The sequence below is a fragment of the Aquarana catesbeiana genome, linkage group LG04, assembly GCF_042186555.1.
Source record: "Aquarana catesbeiana isolate 2022-GZ linkage group LG04, ASM4218655v1, whole genome shotgun sequence".
NCBI classification, from domain to species: domain Eukaryota; kingdom Metazoa; phylum Chordata; class Amphibia; order Anura; family Ranidae; genus Aquarana; species Aquarana catesbeiana.
Window position 1 is genome coordinate 133,909,862 of NC_133327.1, and position 22,101 is coordinate 133,931,962.

At 42.4% G+C, this 22,101-nt stretch overlaps 1 protein-coding gene across 5 annotated transcripts in view; it reads right to left on the minus strand.

Annotated features, from left to right (window-relative positions):
- SPHKAP (SPHK1 interactor, AKAP domain containing) overlaps nt 1-6,883 on the minus strand; it is a gene marked incomplete in the record, with an annotated part of 381,842 nt that extends 374,959 nt beyond the window's left edge. For 2 of the 5 annotated variants that reach the window (XM_073625690.1, XM_073625689.1), the window contains 1 exon segment: nt 6,722-6,883. In XM_073625690.1, the coding sequence (XP_073481791.1) occupies nt 6,722-6,744 (23 nt within the window). 5 annotated transcript variants of the gene reach the window in all.
- Nucleotides 6,884-22,101: the final 15,218 nt, after the last annotated feature.

The window sequence follows — 22,101 nt, forward strand, 5'->3', positions numbered from 1 at the left end:
TACGCAATTTCTGGCCCCTCTCCTCCGCTGCCTTCTGGGAGACACACAGGTCCCAGAAGACAGCGGGACCATACAAAACACACAGCACGACTCGTGCATGCGCAGTAGGAAACAGGCTGTGAAGCAGCAAGGCTTTACTTGCTGTTTCCCTTAGTGAAGATGCCGGCACCTGCACCTGCACCCGGGGGCCAATGGATGGATCGGCTTCAGGTGCCGACATTGCGGCATCCCTGGACAGGTAAGTGTCCTTATATTAAAATAAATACTGTAGCTGCTGACTTTTAATTTTTCCCCCCAGGCTGGAACTCCTCTTTAATCACCTACCCTGTTTCCCCTAAAATAAGACCTAGCGTGACTGTCGGTGATGGCTGCAATATAAGCCCTACCCCCGAAATAAGCCCTAGTTGTAGGTCTTATTTTCAGGGTATGGCTTATTTTCGGAGAAACAGGGTAGGGCTTATTTGGGGGGTAGGGCTTATATTGCAGCCATCACCGACAATCACGCTAGGTCTTATTTTCGGGGAAACAAGGTAGTAACACACTCAAACAGATTTGGTTAGAAGGGAAAGGCCACAGTTCACAGGGACTTGCATATTTCTGAGCTGCATTGGATTATAGAGCTATCCACACCAAAATAATTTGGAATTGAAAGCTACTACTGTTAAAATGTTGCCATAACCCATACAGAATGAAGACAGACAATATAAACTGTGGACAATGCTTTTAGACAAAGGGATTCTTCTAGACAAAGATAAACTTACTTGCAGTTTACTAAACGGGTGAAATGTTAGAAGCAACAATGCAAAACAGGTTCGTGATGGCAAAAAGACATGAATACATTCCAGAATAATGAAAGCTGCACAAACATGGACCCTTCACAATAATGTCTCTGGGGTTGACTTACTAAAACTGGAGAGTACAAAATCTGGTGCAGCTGTGCATGGTAGTCAATCAACTTCTAACTTCAGCTTGGTAAAATAAGCTTTGACAATAAAACCTGGAAGCTGACTGGTTTCTATGTAGATGTGCACCAGATTTTGCCCTCTCCAATTTTAGCAAATCAACACATACATAGTTGCCAACAGTCCCGATTTTCCCGGGACAATCCCGTTTATGGGACTCTCATCCCGATTGGAGGCTGTCCCGAATCGGTATTTTCCATAAGGAAAATCGTGAATGTTGTTTTTTTTGTTTTTTTGGAGCAGCGGGCTCCAGCAAAATGGCGGCCGGCGCCGCCGCTCTATCTTCCCCTAGTGTTGAGTGGAGAGAGGAAGGCGACTCGATCCGTGCAGCCAATGAAGCGGCTTCTTTAGCTGCATGGCCCCTCCCCTCTCCACTGAAGTGAGCAGAAGACACGGCGCCGGCGCCGTGTCTTGCTGAAAGTTCCCCAGCCCCGTACTGCGCAAGCGCTGCACCTGCGCAGTACAGGGTGTCCTCCATTGCCGAGGGGAACTTTCTCGGCAGAACACCGGCCGCTCCTGCACTGAGCGGGGGCCGGACTGCATTGAGGGGGGGGCTGCACTAACTGAGGGGGGGCTGCACTGAGGGGGGCTGCACTGAGGGGGGACTGCACTAACTGAGGGGGGCTGCACTGAGGGGGGGTCTGCACTAATAGAGGGGGGGCTGCACTGAGGGGGGGGTCTGCACTAATAGAGGGGGGCTGCACTGAGGGGGGCTGCACTAATAGAGGGGGGGTCTGCACTAATAGAGGGGGGGCTGCACTGAGGGGGGGTCTGCACTAATAGAGGGGGGTCTGCACTGATGGAGGGGATCTGCACTGATGGAGGGGATCTGCACTGAGGGGGTCTATACAGACTCTGGCGGGGGCACCTGATGCAAGGAGAGACTCTGGCGGGGGCACCTGATGCAAGGACAGACTCTGCCGGGGGCACCTGATGCAAGGACAGACTCTGGCGGGGGCACCTGGTGCAAGGACAGACTCTGGTGGGGGCACCTGATGCAAGGACAGACTCTGCCGGGGGCACCTGATGCAAGGACAGACTCTGCTGGTGGCAGGCGACGTGGCTAGTGACACGCTCAGGGATCCCACTGATTCAGCATTATGGTGAGTTGAATGATTTAATTTTATATTACAATGTAATAATAGAAATAATATGCTTCAATCATCCTGACACCACAACAACCATGGTGGCGGGATGATTGAAGCGTTAACACCAGGTGTTTGGAGTATCTTTATCTGCTGATTGTTAAACTTTCTAGAATACACATATTTCTATTGTGTAGGATCTGGGGCTGCTGTCCCGTCATTTCCCTCTCCCCCTTTCCTTCTCCCCCTTTCCCTCTCCATCCCTCATTCATCTCAGACTCTAACCACACCCTCTTGAGCCATGCCCATTTAAGTCACGCCCACTTCCACGTAAACCACCCCCACTTTCACATTAGCCACACCCACCTTTCATGTAAGCCACACCCATTTTTCGCCGCGGCACGCTTCGCGCGCTGCACTTATACATTTTTCTAAGCCACGCCTACAAACGAATGCCCCCGCCCCCTAATTATTGGACGGCTCCGCCTACAGCCAAAAAAGTGTCCCACATATTTTTTTTTCAATGTTGGCAACTATGCACATATGTGACTCAATCAGGGTAACATGTGGTTGCATAGCATAGCCTTTATAATATTATAACAGATATTCTAGCTGTGAATCACTATTTCAGTAAAATACAAACAGCTACTGTACTTACTATTATCTTGATAATCAGTGTCCCTCATAGTAAAGTCCAACATAGCTCTGGTGAACGGCTGAGGGATCCAAAACCCAAGGGCAGAGCACCATTTCACTGGAACTGGAGTACTCTGGAAGCAATCAGGCAGAGACTCCCCACTGTAGATGGGTCTTCTATAGAAGCTGCTGGTTTCTGTGCGGCCTTTGAAAGTAGAAGGTCTCTCATCTCTCTGCAGATCACTTGCCCAGCTACCTCTGCCTCATCAGGTGTGGCCTTTCTGAGCTGCTGAGGGAAACTTACCTTACCTGGGCATGTCCAAGTAACCCAGCGAATTATGTGAAAAGGAATTGAAGAGGCTTTCACCTGTATCTGAACACGGTGAGTAAATGGGAAACTCGCTACATCATCTCACTTTTACTAGTGCCTGTGTAACTTCACTATTTACCAATGAACTAATAGCCAGAACGTTGACTGAAGTGAAACTCTACCATTTGGCAGTTCACAAAATAGTGTCCATGCCTCCTGGGCTGCTCTTTCTTTGCTGAAGTACTGTTCACTACATTTTTCTAATGTTAGCGTCTTCAGCCTCGGAAATTTGATTCATTCTGCTCATACAAATCTGGGGAAAAGAAAATCAGGTGGCTGCTCTTTTCAAAAGTGGCCTTTGGCATCTGAATTTTTAATGTAAAAAGTCCGATAGGGCATACACATGGTTGGAATATACGATGAAAAGCTCCCATCGGACTTTTTCTGTTGGAAATTCCGACTGTGTGTACGGGGCATTACTGTAGAAATCCCCCCAGTGATGCCCAGTTCTTTTCACAGTACTGAAGTTCCCATGCTTCATAAATATATGGCTTCAGGGATAACACTGAAGTACATCGAAGAAGGTCCCAACAGGTGCCCAACTTTTTTCTGTCCTGTCCTCCTTGGCTTTCCCACAAGGCAACACATTTACTAAATGGAGGAGAGGATCCTGTCATTCATCCACCACCCTATTCACAGAATGCATTGCATTATTTTCACATAATGAATGTAAGGTCAGTGGAGGAAAGGAAACAGGTGGGTGCCCAACAGAACCTTTTTCAATATATTTCAATGTTAGATTAGGCCATACACTAATAAAATTTTGTTTTTTTGTGAAAAAAATTTAAAAGAGCAAAATTTAAAAATATGAATAATATAATGAACAAATTTCAAACCGTGAACGTGGTTTTCTTTCAGAAACATTAATTCACTCCAAAACCAAATGTTAAAAATCAAACTTTTCCTGAAGTACTTTTGAACAGCATTTGTGGAGTCATCAAATGTAATGAAAACTTTTGTACCAATATTCATTAAAAAATGTATGGTCAGCTTTAGACCCAAAGCTATTAACCCCCAGCACTAGACTCAGCATCACTGGAAAGAAAATTTCTACAGAATCCATCAGCCTGCAGGACGAGGGACAAGAAAACTTCATTACAACATTTTTACCTACATTTCAGCTTTAAAAATAGCTTTACATGCACTTTAATGTAAACTATTTTTACTACATTGATATCCACTTGGATTTATCACAGGGTCCTCAGACTTTATTTTGTAAAATAAATCTTTGTCTAAAAGTGGAATCATGTTTGCAGCCAACAAAATGGCTCCCTTTGCTGTGTCTGGGTCACTTTAAGATATTTGCATGGCGCAGATGTCTAGTGATGAACAGCTCCAATCATGTTTGCAGTGACACCCTTTTTGTTTATGGGTCTTTTTTTGTTACAGTGAATTCCAATGAGTATTGCATGGGGCAGAGACAGGAGATGTGAATTGCATCAAGTAAAATAAAAAGTAAGTAAACAGGTGGAAGGAAAGATTTGATTGCTGTACAAAGGAATACTTTTCAAAGCAAAGAAAGGAGATGAAAAAGAGTTATTTATATTTTGTTCTCAGCTCCCGGGATAAATGATTCATGGAACATTCATCTATTTCTTTCATCCGTCCTTCAGACTCTGCTACCTTTGGGTATATAATCACATTTCACGCTTTACCAACGCAACCCAGAGCTCTGGGGACAAACGTAGACAGACTGAATATTTGGTGGAGGTGTTTGATATTTGTTTGCATGCAATAAAATCCATAAACATTTTATAAGGGCAGCTACTAGATGGCAGGATTTGAAGAGTTTAGATTTGATCAGATTTCCATACATACACATTCCAATACAGAGAAGAATGCTTAGGTAGACCCGCAGCTTTGGAAAAAGCCTACTGAATTAATGAGAACATCCTGTCACAAGAGCTTATGCTTGAATTCTGCATGCAAAGCACAGCTTGATTAATGACTTCTCCATTACTTGGCAGAGGGAATATTGACAGGTGGAGAGCAAGCAGGAGAGAAGAACAGTACTATGATAAAACATTCCATAATAAACGATGGAAATAAAAAACATATGTGAAATCAAGTCTGTCCGACCACACATCTTCTCAGGTACCAGGGCATCTTTAAATCTGGGAACGTATATTCATGATGATTAAAGAGCCTCTTACCAACTCACATTCTTTTCCTAATTCTCAATCACATACACAAGCTAGGGAAGAAAGCCACATTTAAAGTTCCATCCATATATGGGCTCCTCAGTGCAGGAATCTATACCTCTTACATCCAGCATTCAGATAAAAGGGTTTAACACAGTAAAATCCCCACCACTCTCCTTTACAAAGAAGATGCTCTATCCACATTTAAAAGCACAGTCACTTCTAAGCTTCAATAAGAAGGAATACTGATACTGACGCATACTTATCATAATCTTGGACAATACAAACGAACATATGATATGAATAAAAATGCATAAGTAGATATTATTTTAACCAATCAGTAGTTTCAAAGAATCAGACAGCTACAATGATATGCAAATATTGACTTTTTTATTAAGTGAAACCTTGACTTCCCCTTCTTACACCCACCCCCCTCTTTTTATGTATCCTATCACATCAAAGGACCAAAGAAAAAAAAAGGCTTAGGAAGGTGGGAGGGCAGGATATTTTTTTTTTTTATTTAAAATGTAACCTCTGCTTATATATTTTCCCCTTTAATGCCCAATTTAAAATAAAAGGTTTGCTTTAAAGCTAAAGCTAAATCCGCCAACCACAAAGATGAAGCTCACATAGATATATGCCCCAGCCACCTCCATCCAAAGCAGAACCAAGATCTTTAAAATCCATAGATACACCAAAGCTTATCTAGAAGGCAGACAATGGAGAATCAAGGTTTCCACTACTGACTACTGGAATTTACCAAAGATGGGGCTGTGGTGTCTAAAAATCTGTAATAAAAGGTTTATTGGCTGTAAGCATATTTGTACAGACAGGAATAGTCAACAAAAGAATACATGAGTTTCAGAAGCTGAGAAGTAGATTGTGGTGTCTAAAACCATTGGTGCCTCCTGGTACTCAGATGTGTCAAATCCCTGACCACATCCAGGCTACTCCAATCTGTTAAACCAAGAAGCACCAAAGCTACAACTGATAAAAAGCTACTTTTAGCATCTAGAATCTTATCAACTCTAGAATCCAAAGCCCCACACACAACCAGACACTGGGAGGGAGGGAACTGTGTATAGAGGGACCTATACTGGAATGTAGTCCTATACACCACAATGAGGACCACCGACTATTGTAAACTAAAAAGTGGAAATAACATGTGTACTTTCTCTGCTGCTATTCCTCAAGTCTTTTCTCATACACTGTAAGAATGCTCCTGCTATGAGAAGGTGCTATGGAGAATATTTGGGGAATGTCATAGTTCTGATCCCTGAGGGTTGAATATTCCAGTAGTTGAAATAAACAGAGATGTTTTTTTTTCCCCCAAAATTCTTAGCCATGTATGTAACTTGCCCGCATCCAACAAAATCTGAGATCTTTCTGGGTATTAGTTCATCCTGGCAAAATAAATCAGAACAGTCCCCCAAAAAATACTAAGTTCTAAAACGAATCCAGTGTAAGAAATTGCTGTGGTTCTGTAGACAGCAGTTGGGTGGGTGTAGAGCTCTGGAGAGGACTTACCTGTGGGATGCACAGGAGCACATCTTCAGCAGTGCAGCCCGGACACACTGACAGCAATGTACAGCGCTGCGATCACTGACTCCAGTCTACTGCTAGAGCTGGGAATAATCCTCATCACATAGAAGAGAATGGCCACTCCTTCCATCTACACACCAATGAGTCACAGCAGTACACGATGGGAGCAGGCAGTCCTCATTAACCCTTTCTCCGCTATCTATGCCAGGAATACAGGGAACGAGCTATGGGTCGGCTTGCTGGCAGGGTGCTGAAATCAAATGACAGCTATTAGCAGCTATTAGCATCCTTAGGCATTAGCCAGGCTGAGTTCATAGGACTCATCTGATCTGAGCTATTCATCTCATGCTGCCCACACATCTATTCAGAAGATCACACTTGTAGTCATTTCAGTTGCAATAGTTTTCATTGAGTTTTGCAAAATAGATAACAGAAGTATAAAGTCTTGGGTACCAAAGCAGGAAACAGATCAAGGCTATGGTTATAATTGGAAGAAAAAAACAAAAACAAAATAAATTTAAAAAAGGATAGGAGCTACCTATATGTTCCAAATTATAAATCTGAGAAAAACAGAAGGGAAAAAAAGACTTTTATTTTTATTATTTATTATTATTATTATTATTATTATACAGGATTTATATAGTGCCGACAGTTTACGCAGCGTTTTACAACATTGGGGCAGACAGTACAAGTACAATACAATTCAATACAGGAGGAATCAGAGAGCCCTGCTCGTTAGAGCTTACAATCTAGGAGGGAGGGTCAAGTTATACAAAAGGGTGTTACCCCATTAGGGTGTGCACCCCAAAGCTCAAACACACACTATCGATCACTCACGATGTTCACTCAGAAAGAGAAGGGACCAGTAAATTACATGTTTACCGGCCACTTCCCCCACTCTTCCCCGCAGCATCAGTCAGCAGGAGAGGAGAGCAGGGAAGCCAGAAGCACTGTGGGGAGAGGGGGGGGGGGAGCCAGGGCAGTAGGGGGAATTTGTGCTGCACAGGGTGATTAGGGTGTGCCTGGGCACACCTGGCACACCCTGTGCACACGCCTATGACAAAAGGGTAATAGCTGTGGGGGATGAGCTAATGGAGAAAATAGTGCAGTTGTTAGATGGAGGCAGGATAGGCTTCTCTGAAGAGGAAAGATTTCAGGGATCACCCAAAAGTATTTTAACTATAATCATAGGTGTGCACAGCCGATTACATTAGGGTGTGCACCTCAAAGCTCAAACATATGTGTGTGCATGTGTATATATACTGACGGTGTCAGTAGAACCATGGACGGTGTCACTAGGGCAGTGGATGGTGTCAGTAGTTTTTATTTGTATTATTTTATTTATTTTTTTTACAATTTTTTTAGGAGCCCCGTTAGGGGGCTTTGATGAAATATCTAAACAGGGGGAATCTGCACCACACCGGGTGATTAGGGTGTGATCGGACACACCTGGAAAGCCCTGTGCGCATGCCTATGACCATCATAGGCGTACGCACAGGGTGTGCCAAGTGTGCCTGGGCACACCCTAATCACCCCATGCGCATTAGCATTATCACTCTGTGTGCCGCCTGGAAAGATCTCCATCTTACCGGCTCTGCCAAAAGATAAGTGCTTACGCACTTCTCTTTCACTGTGCTGGCAGGGAGATCAATGTGCCGGGGGCCATATATATACGTAGACACACACACACATGTGTGTTTGAGCTTTAGGGTACACACCCTAATGTAATAGGCTGTGCACACTTATGTTGACCATAATATAAAAGTATTAGACTCCATGCAAACTGTACGCAGCTTCATGAGGCTTTAGATGTTGGCGAAGGGCACAGGTGTGCCGTAAAGCTGCTGCAAGTGGAGTAGCTACTAAAGTTTGCTATACTGTACATGTATATAAACAGTACAGCGCTGCACTGTTTATATCTTTTTTTGCACAAGTTGTCTCTTGTAGTGCTGGCTGCTTTATATTTCTGAACACTAATGCCCTGTACACACTGTACACACAATAGGATTTTCCGACAACAAAACTGTGGATTTTTTTCCGAAGGATGTTGGCTCAAACTTGTCTTGCATACACACGGTCACACAAATGTTGTCGGAAATTCCGAATGTCAAGAACGCGGTGAAATGAAGTCGAATAGCCAGTGCGGCTCTTCTGCTTGATTCCGAGCATGCATGGACTTTTGTGCGTTGGAATTGTGTACACACGCTCGGAATTTCCAACAACAAGTTTTGTTGTCGGAAAATTTGAGAACCTGCTCTCAAATATTTGTTGGCGGAAATTCCAACAACAAATGTTCTATGGAGCCTACACACGGTCGGACTTTCCGACAACAAGCTCACATCCAGCATTTGTTGTCGGAAAATCCTATCGTGTGTACAGGGCATTAGTGTGGTTTAACACTATACTACATACAGTCCCTGACAAAAGTCTTGTCGCTTGTGTACAAATTGACCTGAAGTGCCGCTAAAATATATTTCTAATCAAGATTTTGTTACAAGAAATGGGTCATTTTAATCCCAACAGCTTTTGTAATAACGTTTCAGTGCAAAACGAAACTGACAAAAAGTATTCTAATATTCACAGCTTGGTAAAGCCCATTGAGTCAATTTTTGCCAAGACATAAGTGTTGTCGCCTTGTTATATGAGCTTCACCTGTGACTAATAATGGATCAATTAGGTCTCAGGTGTGTATAAAAAGAACACCAGTACACTAGACCTTCTCAACTGCAACTAGACCTCTGCAAACATGCCTAAAATTCACCCGGAGACTAAAGTGTTGATTATCAAGAGGCTGAAGACCAGATCCACTGCTGATGTGGCAGATACCGTCAATGTGTCTCAGCGTCAAGTTCAGAGGATAAAAAAAAGATTTGAAGAGACTGGAGACATTTTGGACAAGGCCAGTTCAAGCCGACCTGGCATGACAACTGCTCGAGAGGACCGTTTGTTGGCTCAAAAATCTAAGGCCAGCCCATTTTCCACTGCAGCAGAGCTCCACGAGACCTGGCCACCTGAAGTCCCTGTGTCAACCAGAACAGTTTGTCGGATTCTGTCTCGAAATGGCCTCCACGGTCGAATCAGTGCCCATAAGCCAGCACTAAACAAAAGACAATTGAAAAACCGTGTGGCATTTGCCAAGGGCCACAGCCTGCTAAAAGGATGGACTCTGGAAAAGTGGCAGAAGGTGGATTTTTCAGATGAATCTTCTGTTGAATTACACAACAGTCGCCGCAAATATTGCAGGAGACCTACTTGAACCCGCATGGAGCCGAGATTTACCCAGAAAACCGTGAAGTTTGGTGGAGGCAAAATCATGGTCTGGGGTTACATCCAGTATGGGGGTGTGCGAGGGATCTGCAGGGTGGAAGGCAACATCAATAGTCTAAAATACCAAGAAATCTTAGCTACCTCTTATATTCCCAACCATAAAAAAGGCCAAATTTTGCAGCAGGATGGTGCTCCATTGCATACTTCCATCTCCACATCAAAGTTCCTTAAGGCAAAGAAGATCAAGATGCTCCAGGATTGGCCAGCCCAGTCACCAGACATGAACTTCATTGAGCATATGTGGTGTAGGATGAAAGATGAAGCATGGAAGATGAAACCAAAGAATATTGATGAACTCTGGGAGGCATGCAAGACTGTTTGCTATTCCTGATGACTTCATCAATAAATTGTATGAATCCTTGCCAAACTGCATGGATGCTGTCCTTCAAGCTCATGGAAGTCATACAAGATATTAAATTTGGATCTCACAGCACCACTATTTAATTTGCTGACATTTTTTTGGATTTTCAGTAAAGTTGTTCAATTTCTGTATAGGCGACAAAACTTTTGTCTTGCCAAAATTTGACCTGTCTGTCTTGATTAAATGATAAATCTTTTTTCAGTGAAACTAATTTCTTTCAGTGCATTAAACATCATTTGGGAGGGCTTCACCTTTTCATATGAGCTATTTCTAACACCAATTGATTAATTAAAAGTCAGGTTGATAGCAGGAGTTTCTACAAAATAGAGAAGCGACAAGACTTTTGTCAGGGACTGTACTGTACATGGAAAAAAATAAAATAAAACAACATGGATTTCTCTGTCCACACAATTGAGGTGGATGAAGCAATCCTCCCCATTGTGCCATTGCATTCTCATAGACGGACTCCTCCGCTGTCAGAATATACTGATCAGCACTGTAGTTGATAAGAATGGCCATACATTGAAATTTGGCCGGTCCCTGCTGATCTGACTGAATTACATGACATTTATGGCCAGCTTTACATCTTAACCACTCCAATACTGTGACTCTTACCACCCTCCCGCTCAGGCCAATTTTCAGCTTTCAGCGCTGTCGCACTTTGAATGACTATCGCGCAGTCTTGCAACACTGTAGCCAAGCTAAATTTTTCATTATTTTGTTCACACAAATAGAGCTTTCTTTTGGTGGTATGTAATCACCACTCGGTTTTTTATTTTTTGCTAAATAAACATTAAATACAATTTTCTTTATTTCTGTTATACAATTTAGCAAATAAACAATTGTTCTTCATAAATTTAGCCCAAAATGTATTCTGCTACATTTCTTTGGTGAAAATAACCCAAATCGGTGTATATTATTTAGTCTGTGTGAAAGTTATAGAGTCCACAAACTATGGTATATATCTGAAAATTGATCAATCCTAATGTACGGATGGATCTCATTTCTTGAGACCCTAAAATGTCAGGACAGTAGAAATACCCCCCAAATGACCCCTTTTTGGAAAGTAGACAGTCCGAGGTATTTAGTAAGAGGCATGGTTGGATTTTTGAAGTTGTAATTTTTTGTCACAATTTTTTGGAAAATGAAGAAATTAAAAAAAAAAAAAAAATTCACTTTTTTTTTTTTTTTATTTACATACTGTCACCAGTACAGCGTCATCATTTAGCTGGCATGGCAGTGATCAGGGACACTGACTGGTGACAGTCAGAAAAAAATATATATATTTTTCTCCTTTTTTTTAGCATTTTTAATTACATTTGTTTTCTTTTTTTTACGATTTTTTTTAACACGCTGTGACCAAAGCAATATAATGTTACCATAGTAACATTGCACCGCTCTGGGGAGGTGATCAGGATTTTTTTTATTGTCTTACACATTATGTTTGCTTATAGCTGTGTATTACATTACATTACTATAAGCCAACATTTTACTGAATGAAACTGATTCATTCAGTCTGTTTTGTTTTAGATAGCTGTGATTGGCCAAAGCTAATCACATGGTACAGATATGCTGTGATTGGTCCTGTCTGTACCATGTGATTGAATTGACCAATCACAGCTAGCAACGCATTGGATGGCTTGAAAGAACGCAATCCATTGTGTACAACTCTCATGTGACCTGCTGTGATTTGTGATGGCAGTCACATGGTATCGGCAGCAAGCCATTACTCTAATCAGTTATCGGCTGTGTCCCGTGGACGCGGTTGGTGACAGATTGCGCTGCTGCCTGGCCCCGCATCAGCACGATCAGCACATCCTGACAGGACGTCATATGACATCCAGTCAGGATAACTAAACCACTGCCAAACTGTCGTTTTGCTATAGGCCGGGTGGGAAGTGGTTAAAGCCATAAATTAGTCTTTTTTTGATTCAGTAAATGACTCAATTCCCCCAACTGCACACTAGAGGTATATGGGGCATTCTCTCCACTGAGGTATTGCATTCTGACAGCTGGGAAACTACTCCACCATTAGAATACACTGATTAGTGTTACCGGCTATAGCCTGCAGTGCTGATCAAACAGGGGATATCCGACAGGGCGGCTGAACTTGTGTACAACCAGCCTGCCCATACATGGATCGAAATTCAGCCAGTCCCTGCTGAACCAGCTGAATTTCGATCCATGTAAGGCCAGCTTAAGTCAGTATATGGCCAGAGACGAAGGCCCAGAATGAAGCCGTAAACACTGGAGCCTCATCCACCGGGGCTAAACGCCCAGTATGCATGGTGCCTCAAAACAAGCAAGATACAAGAAAATGTGCTAAATGATGTAGCATATGCTGGGCCCAAGAATCCACAGTCCCCCCCGCCCTTAAAAAAAAATAAAAAATTAGGGATGGGAGTTTCCAGTAACAGCTGTGACAAGGAATATATCCAGGTCAAGGACGAAGTCCTGTAAAATACCATAATTTGTAAATAGGAAAGGTGAGAATAAAAAATAGAAGGGGAAGAGGGAAGGGGGGTATGAGGGATGGCCATATTGGAACCAAGGGTTCCACACTTTTGGAAGACCATCTGATGCAATTAAAATAAAATTGATTAAAGCAGTATTTATGCCCCTCCCTCCTAAAAAAAAAAAAAGGATATATGCTATAAGCTGAGCTGCCCATGTGTACAGCGCTGGAGAAAACATTGAGCAAGCAGGAAGAGGCATTTCATTGCAGAAGAGTCATTGCAATTACATGAATTACATAAGCCCACACCACCCCCCTCCTCTACACCTGCAACACATCACGTGTCCCAGGAGGCTGCAGGACCAATGTGACAGTGCAGCGTAGTTTTGAGAATGCATAGTGGGGAGCCAACTGTGAAATGTCAGGAAGTTATAGCTGGCTCCCACAGTCAAGTTCTGGGGATCTGAAGACAGATGAAGAACCGGCACCGGCGAAGACAGCACTGTACTCCTGGGTGTCTGTTTCTTAAGATGATTTTCATCCAATTTTCAATATGATTTTTTAGTGCAAACCCTTCAGGTCTGGTATGGGTTTTGAATGGGACCCCATGCCAAAAAGAAAATGGCATGGGGTCCCTTCACAATTTATACCAGACCCTTATCCAAACATGCAGCCCAGCAGGACCAGCATATGCCCTCAACATGGGCAGGTGCCACCTCCTAACAACCATCACAAATTGCATGCAATAACGCATTAAAAAATGCATGTACATGTGATTTTTATGCATTTCCATTGAAGACTATGGACCACAAAATTGCAGGACCCTTCATTAAAGTTACATCACAGCTGCGCTTCATTGATGTGAATGGGCACCATTGGAAGCAATGTTATTTCCATTGTCATGCGATTCAGTGCGACCCAAGTCACTTCTGAAATCGCATCATTGTGAACCAGGCCTAAAAGTCAGCAGCTGCTGACTTTTAATTTTTTTTTAAATTGACTAGAATTCCCCTTTAAGTTAGCCATACGATGATTAAAATTTGGCCAGTTCAGGAAGGACAAGGTGAATATTGATAAGTGTGTGGCCATCCCCTCTCAACAGAACTTACTTTGCTTGATGTATTGGTCATTGTATTCTGACAGTGGTATGTGCTGCATTAAAAAATAAAAAATACCATAATGTGGATGGAGGGAAAGAAAAAAACGAATGCCCTCTACACACGGTCGGACTTTCCAACAGAAAATGTGCGATCTGAGCTTGTTGTCGGAAATTCCGACCGTGTGTAGGCTCCATCGGACAGTTTCCATCGGAATTTCCGACACACAAAGTTTGAAAGCAGGCTATAAAATTTTCTGGACAACAAAATCCGATCGCGTAAATTCCGATCATGTGTACACAAATCCGACACACAAAGTGCCACACATGCTCGGAATCAAGCAGAGGAGCAGCACTAGCTATTGAAATTCATGTTTTCTCGGCTCGTCGTACGTGTTGTATGCCACCGCATTCTTGACGTTCGGAAATTTCCGACCAACTTTGTGCGACCGTGTGTATGCAAGACGAGTTTGAGCCAACATCCGTTTGAAAAAATCTGATGGTTTTTGTTGTCGGAATGTCCGATTGTGTGTACAGGGCATAACAGTGTATGGATAGCATTACGGTATCTCCACTGTGGATGGAGAAGACACCTTTGGATGCTGGCAATCTAGGGAGAGGGCAATAGTAGATGCAGTAGCAGATTTAGATGGACTTGACTAAAAATTAAAGCTGACCACCAGCTAGAACTTTTTAAAGCGGTATTAAACCCAAAATGAAAAATGTAATATATTGCAGCATACCGCTCATTATGCCGCGTACACACGATCAGAAATTCCATCAGCAAAAACTTGGATGGTTTTTCCGACGGAATTCCGCTCAAGCTTGCCTTGCATACACACGGTCACACAAAAGTTCTCTGAACTTTCGACTGTCAAGAACGCGGTGACGTACAAAACTACGACGAGCCGAGAAAATGAAGTTCAATGCTTCCGAGCATGTGTCGAATTGTTTCCAAGCATGTGTGATTCGCGTCCGAATTGATGTGCGTCCAAATTGCATACAGACGAACGCATTTTCGGATAGGAACTTTTTCCGACCGAAAAATAGAGAACCTGCTCTCAATCTTTTGCTGGCTGGAATTCTGCCAGCAAAAGTCCAATGAAGCATACACACAGTTGGAATTTCTGACCAAAAGCTCTCTTCCGACTTTTGCTGGCAGAATTTCTGATCGTGTGTACGGGGCATTAGATGTGGTGACTGCAAAAGTTTTCTTTTCTTTGGCTTTTTCCCTCTGTCTTCACCTGGTGATCTGGCCAGTAACACACCTCCTGTATTAGTGAGGCACAAGTCTGGAGGAATGAGAAGAGGAGGTACATCATTCAGACAGCAGCATTGTCAATCTGGGGAGCAGGAGAGTGTTAAATGTATTAGCAGATTTAGAACCACTAACAAACTGAAGCCAAACTCCAGCTCATGCTTTCACTTACAGCAAACAATGTTTTCCTTTTGGGATAAAGGTTTTGCCCGAATCAATAAAAGCTGATCATTGTAATCACCCTTGTCAGTGTTAAGTGGTTTGTCTTATCCATGTATGCTGACACATTCTTTTGTTTTTGCTGTGAAAAACAGGCTTAAGCCTAGTACACTCTGACCCCGCTGGGCTGAACAAAAAAAAACTAGTGGTGTGTACAAGGCTTTACTGGCTGGATTATCAGATGAAACTAAAAGAAAGAGAGCCTAAAAAAAAATAACTAATACAGTCACCACAGAATTGACAAGCTGCAATATAATACATGTTTGCTTTTGGGTTAGTGTTGCGTTAAACAGTTAAAGCAACATTTTTTTCTTTCCTTTCGGGATAAAGATTTGACATACACTGCATTGAAAAAATATTCATACCCCTTGAAATCTTCCACATTTTGTCATGTTACAACCAAAAACGTAAATGTATTTTTGGGGGATTTTATGTGATAGACCAACACAAAGTGCCACATAATTGTGAAGTAAAAGGAAAATGATAAACAGTTTTCAATTTTTTTTTTTTTACAAATAAATATATGAAAAGTGTGGCGTGCATTTGTATTCAGTCCCCCCAATTGCCTTCAGAAGTCAATTAATTAGTAAATAGAGTCCACCTGTGTGTAATTTAATCTCAGTATAAATACAGCTGTTCTGTGAAGCCCTCAGAGGTTTGTTAGAGAATCTTATTGAACAAACAGCATTGTGAAGGCCAAGGAACACACCAGACAGGTTAGGAATAAAGTTGTGGATAAGTTTAAAGCAGGGTTAGGTTATAAAAAAATATCCCAAGCTTTGAACATCTCATGGAGACTGTTCAATCCATCATCCAAAAATGGAAAGAGTATGACACAACTGCAAATCTACCAAGACATGGCCATCCACCTAAACTGTTAGGCCGGGCAAGGAGAACATTAATCAGAGAAGCAGCCAAGAGGCCCATGGTAATTCTGGAGGAGCTGCAGAGATCCACAGCTCAGGTGGGAGAATATGTCCACAGGACAACTATTAGTCCTGTACTCTACAAGTCTGGCCTTTATGGAAGAGTGGCAAGAAGAAAGACATTGTTGAAAGAAAGCCATAAGAAGTCCCGTTTGCAGTTTGCGAGAAGCCATGTGGGGAACACAGCAAACATGTGGAAGAAGGTGCTCTGGTCAGATGAGACCAAAATTTAACTTTTTGACCTAAAAGCAAAACGCTATATGTGGTGGAAAACTAACACTGCACATTACCCTTAACACACCATCCCCACCGTGAAACATGGTGGTGGCAGCATCATGCTGTGGGGATGCATTTATTCAGCAGGGACAGGGAAAGGGGTCAGAGTTGATGGGAAGATGGATAGAGCTAAATACAGGGCAATCTTAGAAGAAAACCTGTTATGCCTCGTACACACGGTCAGACTTTACAGCAGACTTTGCCCGGTGGACGGGATTTCGTCGGACAATTCGATCGTGTGTGGGCTCCAGCGGACTTTGTTTGCTCAAAAGTTGGACGGACTTAGATTTGAAACATGTTTTAAATCTATCCGTCGAACTCGAGTCCGGTCGAAAAGTCCGCTCGTCTGTATGCTAGTTCGATGGACAAAAAGCCATGCTAGGACAGCTATTGGCTACTGGCTATGAACTTCCTTATTTAAGTTCGGTTGTACGTCATCACGTACGAATTCGACGGACTTTGGTTGATTGTGTGTAGGCAAGTCCGTTCATTCAGAAAGTCCGTCGTAAAGTCCGTCAAAGTCTGCCGGGCAAAGTCTGCCGTAAAGTCCGACCGTGTGTACGCGGCATTAGAGTCTGCAAAAGACTTCAGACTGGGGCAGAGGTTCACCTTCCAGCAGGACAACAACCCTAAAAACACAACCAGAGCTACAATGGAATGGTTTAGATCAAAGCATATTCATGTGTTAGAATGGCCCAGACAAAGTCCAGATCTAAATCAATTGAGAATCTATGGCAAGACTTGAAAATTGCTGTTCACAGACACTCTCCATTCAATCTGACAGAGCTTGAGCTATTTTGCTTTGAGCTTTGAGTTTGAGCTATTAATGGGCAAAAATGTGCAAATCTGGTAGAAACATACCCAAAAAAACAGCTATAATTGCAGTCAAAGGTGGCTCTACAAAGTAATGACTCAGGGGTGCCAATTACAAATGCACGCCACACTTTTCGCATATTTATTTGTAAAAAATTTAGAAAATCGTTTATCATTTTCCTTCCACTTCACAATTATGTGCCACTTTGTGTTGGTCTATCACATAAAATCCCAATAAAATACATTTACGTTTTTGGTTGTAACATGACAAAATGTGGAAAATTTCAAGGGGTATGAATACTTTTTCAAGACACTGTAAATGTAATTTGTGACCCATAATAAAAGTTGACCATTGTAAACACTCCTGTCAGTGTTCAGTGGTTTGTCTCAACCCTTTAACTGTCACTTTTACTGGAAAGCTTGGTCTGTTAAAGTAAGGGTTTGTTTGTTTTTTGGGGGGAGGGGGGTTCAAATACCACTTTAAATGTATTGTATAAAAAAAAACAAAAAAAAAAAAAAAAACACAAACCACAGATCCTCTGATTGATTTAGGAGCTCTCGATTTTGACCCATCCATTGCATCATTTTAATACAATACAATGTGGGACCGTAATCAGATGAATGGCATTATTTTTCCAACAAATATATGTGTGCATTAAAGGGGAAGCAATCATAATGCAGATCTACTATATATGTTTAAACAATTGTTCATGTTTATCACCGATTGATGGTGGTTTTGATTGATAATTTCATTTGATAGCAAGTGCAGAACAATACAATACGTCTTGCATCATTCAATATCATAATCAATGATGAATTATTTGCGAGCACTCAAACCGAGAACAAACACAGATCATTATTTTTATGCCCATCCTATGGCATAACCATAAATATTAGCCAGTGCTCCCCAGGTTTGGGAAGGATCTCTCCTACAAAAGCTGACCATTCACTGTTGGAGTTCTATTGTTCAGCCCCACAGGCTATCAATTCCCTCATCTACCCTTAGATAGAGGAATCATCTCTGTTGCCTATTGTATTCAGACAGCCAACAACCGTGGTTTTCAATATACCTGAACAGTGGCTGCATCTGATTCAGTGCAGATGCTGTGCAGTTAAGAATTATTTGCTTGGCTCCTTTGATTTTCAGGTTGAAGGATGTTGAGCAAGAGAGTGTTGACCCATGGCTCGAAATTCATTTAGTGTATGGCCAGTTCTCCCTGATGAAAGGGTTTTTTGTGCACAAATGTATGTGCAATGATGCCAGGTAGTATCCAAATGATGAAATGATCTTCAAATGGAACATCTGAAGATGTGGAAAACATAAAAAATATCAATTTTTACAGATTCATATTTCTGACTATGTTCAGTTAAGGGCTTGCAATGTAATTTTGTAATATTCTTTAGATCCACCATCAACTATTTGATCTATTTGGTGCTAGAGTCTACATGATCAGTGTTTTCAGTTTATCTGGTAGACCTCCCACTACAGTTGTTTGTCAATCAAAAAAATCGTACAGTCAGAATGGGAATTGCACAACCAGCTGTAGAAAGGCTTTATGTATGAACAATTTGTTTGGTTACATGCATTATAGTCTTGTTGTACAATATCCTATAGATGTACCAACATCTATGTGAATAAAGACTTGGATGTTAATTGAATGCACTGTTTAGATGGCCTCGTACTACATAGTTGTTGGTAAATTGAATGGGGATTGTACAGACAAAAATCAGATTGTAACAAATGTGACCAGGTGATTGCACATTCCTTCAGACCCCCGTCTAATGCCTTGAGTCATGAGAGTTATGCCGCGTACACACGGTCGGACTTTTCGTCTACAAAAGTCCAACGGACGCTGACGGACTAAAGCTGGCTGGTAATCCGATCGTGTGTGGGCTTCTCCGGACTTTCAACGGACTTTTTTAGCCTCAAATCCGACGGACTTTAGATTTGAAGCATGCTTCAAATCTTTACGTCGTAAGTACGACGGACCCCGAAGTCCGCTCGTCTGTATGCTAGTCCGACGGACAAAAAAACGACGCATGCTCATAAGCAAAAACTAAACGGAAGCACTCGGTCTAGTAAAACTAGTGTTCGTATTGTAGGTAGCACATTCATCACGCTGCAAAATCTGTGATCGTTGAATGCAGCGCATTTTATTTCTTCTTTACGAAGGCTCTATAAAGAACGAAGGTGTTTTGCTGTTCATAATCAGAGTTCTCCCAAACTGATTTCTGGATTCTTTTTCTCTTTGATCTCATGAATGATATAGTATGCATTTTAAAAACAATGTTTCCATACTAATAATACTTTTTCCCCTTTTTTTTTTTTAGGTTTGTAAAGTTACCACAAAGAACCCATTATTCTGTTTTTTTTTTTTATAGTGATTATTTTTTAGTTTTTAGATAAAGTTAACCCAAAGCACCGTTTTTGGTTACGTAAATTTTTGGATTTTCAAGACTTACCACTTGAACATTATTAACATTAGTAATGTATTTTTGGTGTGTTTTTTTTCAAACTCAATGAGATTGTTGTCCCTTGTTAATTTAACATTGTGTGTAAAATCAATGATTTCAAAGAAAAAACATAAAAAGTCTTTTGCTAAACTCAAAAAATGATCCATTTATTCATGGTCAAAATAAAATAAAGAGGAAGTCAACGCTGGAAAAAGTCGGTGTACCAGAAAATTGGGATCTTGCGGAGTCCATATAAGAGGGAGCACAATCTGGTCCAAGAATCCCAGAGATCAACAGCACCAGCAGATGATCTAGATGTCCCCAGACTGTGGTCCTACAACAGCCTGCGTCTTCTGTCAGACCAGACTGAACCCAGGTCATCATTTTCTTCTCTTCCCTGCAGCCTTTCCTCCACGCTGCCCTGCAGCCTTCCCTGTAGCCTTCTTTTGAGGCTGTGGCTCTGGTGTTTCAGTTGTGGCAGGAGGAGGAGGAGGAGGAGGAGGAGGAGGAGGAGGAGGGGGGGCTGCCTCATGTAGTTGGGTGTTTTGTGTTAGCGTGCCCTGCAGCCCCTTATGGATTGTTTCCCCAAATAGGCGCTCACAAATGAGGCGCTGCTCCCTATTCATCTGAAGAAGCCTGCTGGCTAAGTAGCAGCCATAGGATTCTTCCGCTTCGGGGGGGCTCCTTAAAAAACGGGTGGCCTCTTGCATGAGGCGCAGGGATGCGTCCTGTGTGACCATCCCCTTCCTGGCCCTTTTTTTGGGAAGGTGGAGGGGAGGCACTTGGGATTCGGTCAGGCTCCTACTGGGCCCAGCCACCTCACTTGGCCCAGCCACCTCACTTGGCCCAGCCACCTCACTGGGAGCAGCCACCTCACTGGGAGCAGCCACCTCCTGCCTGACACTGGGCCCAGCCTCCTCCAGGATGATGGTGAATCCGGCCTCCTCCAGGCTGTCCATGGGCCTGGTCTCCTCCTGCCTGCCACTTTCCCCACATTCCTCCTGGATGGACTCATCCTGTGTATAAAAAAAGGACAATAGTTTGAGTATATTTTTTTGGGTTCATCAATGACACACAGTTTGCTTCTCATGAATAGCAAATTCAATGTGAATACTTCTCTTTAATAAAAGAGTCTAATCAGACACCCTAATTATTTCAAGCAGGTGCCAAACATATTTAGCCACTACTGTCAATTGATATGTATACCCAATTTTGAGTGCCAAATTATTTTAGACAATTATAACATCCAGTTAACATCATTAATATTAGTACAGTAAATATTTGTTAAAATAATTTACCTGACTCCAGATGGTCATATCTGGTTCATCCAGGATGGAAGACCCAGCTTGCTCCTCATCAGCCTCTGCTGGGGTGGAGGGAAGGGTGGAGGGAAGGGTTGAAAGTGATGGCCTGGCTTCATTCTGGTCATCCAGAAAACGTAGTTGATTATAGTACCACAGCCTGGGTACATAAACATCATCTGCTGATGCTCCTGATCTCCTTGATTCCTGGATCTTCTTATGCTCCCTCTTATACATGTTCCTCAAGCCCCCAATTTTCTTGAGCAATGTCTCCATTGTTGCTTCCGGGATGGTCGCCTGGACAAAGGCCAGAAGTCTCTCCAGCGTTGACTTCCTCACATGCTTAGCATAATACTGAGGGTGTTTCACCTCCCACAAATTCCTCATCTCTCGATATTTGGAAATAAAAGATGTAAGGAACTCTGGATCCTTAAATAGGGGATTCATTATATCTGGAAAAGATGAAGTCACAAGACAAAAAACACTTTTATTATAGGTTTCGGCTAACCCCTCATCATCTTCTCCCTATGTAGGCCTCATCAATCTATCAAGCCATATAGGCCGCTTGCTACAAAGTCATGACCATAAAACACAAAAAAAATATATTTAAAATTACCTTCGTTTTGTAACGTCCTGGTCCACTATCACCTACGCACAGAACGTTCGTACGACACGTGCGCAAGGGCCCTCTTCATACACTACGCATGTGTGAAACTCCGCCTGCGTCGCCCGCCCCTGACGTTCGAAATTAACTCATGTTCTCCGCCCCCTAATTCGACGCACAGAACGTACGTACGACACGTGCGCAAGGGCCCTCTTTATACACTACGCATGTGTGAAACTCCGCCTGCGTCGCCCGCCCCTGACGTTCGAAATTAA